The sequence below is a fragment of the Monoraphidium neglectum genome (genome assembly GCF_000611645.1).
Source record: "Monoraphidium neglectum strain SAG 48.87 unplaced genomic scaffold scaffold01251, whole genome shotgun sequence".
NCBI classification, from domain to species: Eukaryota; Viridiplantae; Chlorophyta; class Chlorophyceae; order Sphaeropleales; family Selenastraceae; genus Monoraphidium; species Monoraphidium neglectum.
In genome coordinates, this window is record NW_014012377.1 from 1 (window position 1) to 2,430 (window position 2,430).

Here is a 2,430-nt window from a genome sequence, read left to right on the forward strand (position 1 = left end):
GTGTGTGTGTGTGTGTGTGTGTGTGTGTGTGTGTGTGTGTGTTGAGGGAGGGGTGGGTGTGTAGGTGTAGGCGTATATGGCTGGCTTGGTGTAGGGATGCGCTTAATGTGAGGGCATTCGTGTTCGGGGCCGAGAGGCCGGCTGGTGCTCTGAAGCGATTCGTCCGGGCAACAGTCGTCTCCGGTGCCGCGGCAGCAGCTCCTGCCACCCACTGCCTCCCCTGACCACCCTCGATCATGGCTGTGGCATGCCTCGTCGACCACGCTCACCCCAAGACCCTCCCTGAACAACCCCTCCCCCCCCCCCCAAAGGCCCGCCTGCCCCAGGCGGTGGTGGACGAGATCACGGCGGCGCTGGCTGCGGTGCGCGAGGCCTCCGGGGGCGAGGACCTGGCGCTGCTGCGGGAGCGCATCGGGGCCCTCAGCACCGCCAGCATGAAGATCGGGGAGACACTCGCACAGCAGTCGGGCTCGGGCGGCAGCGGCAGCGGCGGCGGCGACTCCAGCAGCGGCTCGGGCTCCAGCGGCGGCGGCGCGGCGGGCGGCAGCTCTTAGGCGCAGCGCGTTGACGCGCGGCGAGGCGTGGCACTCCCCATGGGCGCGCCCGCAGACAGCGGCCGGGTGGGGGGAGGGCGAGGAGGGCCCCGCGGGCACGATGTTGGCTGAGCGCAGCACAGGCGGCGCAGGCGGCCGCGCGCCTGCATGGCTGCGCAGAGCTGGGTCCAGGCCACCCTGCCAGTCGTGGCCACGCGGCCGGGGGTCCCCCATACCCGGCCTCCCCCCTAATATCTACTCCTGTCGTTCCCTGAATTTGGCCTTTTCACCCTCTTCCCTTTGCGAGCGGCGCGCGCTGCTGAGTTGTGTATGTTGAGCAGGCATGTGCGTGTGTCGCTGTGTTCATACAAGCGTAGGGCTGACGGGACTGGCGGCGCGTGCCCGGCTAGAGCTGGGCGGCTGCTGACCATGATACGTGCTGTCAGTGAGTGGGACGGTAACGGCCGTGCGCTGTAACGCTCAACCTCCCGGTTGTCTCAAGCCACGATTGTGGATGGAGGCGTACGGCTGCCGTTGTCAGCTCTCCTTTACGCACGCAAACGGTCGGCGGGGTTCACCAACCGATCACAGAGTCGGCGCTTCAGGCAGTACGTGGCACGTAAACAACGGGTCGGCAGGCGGGCTGCATGTCTCAACCAAGCTGATTGATGCAGCAGCTGCAGAGGGGAAGAACTGGGAGGTTGCCCTGACTCCCCTGACCGCTGCCCTATGCCGTTCTCGACACTGTGGTGGGCACACATCACGCGGTCTCGACATGTCCAGAAAGCATTAAGGGTGGCGCTCCGTTACAGCGCCGCTGCCCCACAGGGGCCGCGTCCAGCCATCCAGCCCACACGCGTGCGCCGGTCCGCAGTAATGTACACGAGAGCCCCGCCATTGTGGAGGCAACCGCCCGCCGCGCCGCGCCCCGCCGCGCCATTGAGAGCCAGGCCCACCGCCGAGCCTTCGCCCACTGCCTCTGGGGGCCTGCCCAGCCGCTGTCCACGGCCCCCTATGCTGCCGCTGCTGCCACCATCGCCGTCGCCGCTGCTGCTGCCGCCGCCGCCGATGCGCCGCCGATGCGTCACATCATGGCGTACTTGCGCGTCCACTCCCGCGCGGTCTCCTGGAGGATTCGGAAGCGGGTTGTGCGGATGGAAAGAAGACGCGCACGGCAGCGAGTGAGAGCACTCCGGTGAGGCGTGACAAAGGGGCCATGCCCAGCAAAGCGCCGTGCACCCTTGGGAGCCACGTCAACATGGTGATGGCCAGCCGGTGCAGGGTGCTGATACGGTTGCGGTCCCAGGCCGCACCTCGTATCTGTGGCGGTCGCTCTTGTAAATGTGGGCGATCTCCGGCACCAGGGGGTCGTCGGGGTTGGCGTCAGTCAGCAGTGAGCTGATGGACAGCAGCACCTGGGGCGGGGCGGTTCCAGGGGAGGCATGATGAGGCACGGATGGGTACCACAATTGCAGCTGCGTGCGCTTGCATTTCTGCGTGCAGCCTGGTTGCAGCTGCGCAGCCTGCGAGCTGGACCCTGCGGCGCGCCGCGTCCTCGCCTCCTTGCAAACCGCCGACAGCAAAACCGCCACGCCGCCCGCGGCGCTCGTCCCTCCGTAGTGTCACCAAAGCAGCCAAGCCTGCTTCTACAGCAAGTCAGCGTAGCGCGCCTTCGCATCGAGATGGCCGCCCTCCCTGCGCTCTACCCCCTTCAGCCACAAACGCACACACCTTTGAGATGGTGAGTGCGGGGCTCCACTGGTCCTTGAGGATGTCGAGGCAGATGGATCCCTGGCTGTTGACGTTGGGGTGGTACACCTTGGTCTGGAACGCCACCTTCGGGGGCTTGAAGGGGTAGTCTGTGAGGGGGGGGGGGCAGCGCACAGGAGAGGGGGGG

The 2,430-nt window shown here is 67.2% G+C and overlaps 2 protein-coding genes across 2 annotated transcripts in view; one reads left to right on the forward strand and one right to left on the reverse strand.

Moving 5' to 3' along the window:
- Positions 1-236: 236 nt before the first annotated feature.
- MNEG_7188 (hypothetical protein) lies at positions 237-554 on the forward strand (the record flags this gene model as incomplete). The annotated part of the gene is made up of 2 exons (XM_014044335.1): positions 237-242; positions 312-554. The coding sequence occupies 2 exons, from the start codon at positions 237-239 to the stop codon at positions 552-554; spliced, it is 249 nt and encodes an 82-aa protein (XP_013899789.1).
- Positions 555-1,617: 1,063 nt separating this feature from the next.
- MNEG_7189 (Ubiquitin-conjugating enzyme) overlaps positions 1,618-2,430 on the reverse strand; it is a gene marked incomplete at both ends in the record, with an annotated part of 2,132 nt that continues 1,319 nt past the window's right edge. Inside the window, 3 exons of the mRNA XM_014044336.1 lie at positions 1,618-1,659; positions 1,847-1,948; positions 2,265-2,392. Of these exons, the coding sequence (XP_013899790.1) occupies positions 1,618-1,659; positions 1,847-1,948; positions 2,265-2,392 (272 nt within the window). The remainder of the gene's footprint in view (positions 1,660-1,846; positions 1,949-2,264; positions 2,393-2,430) is intronic.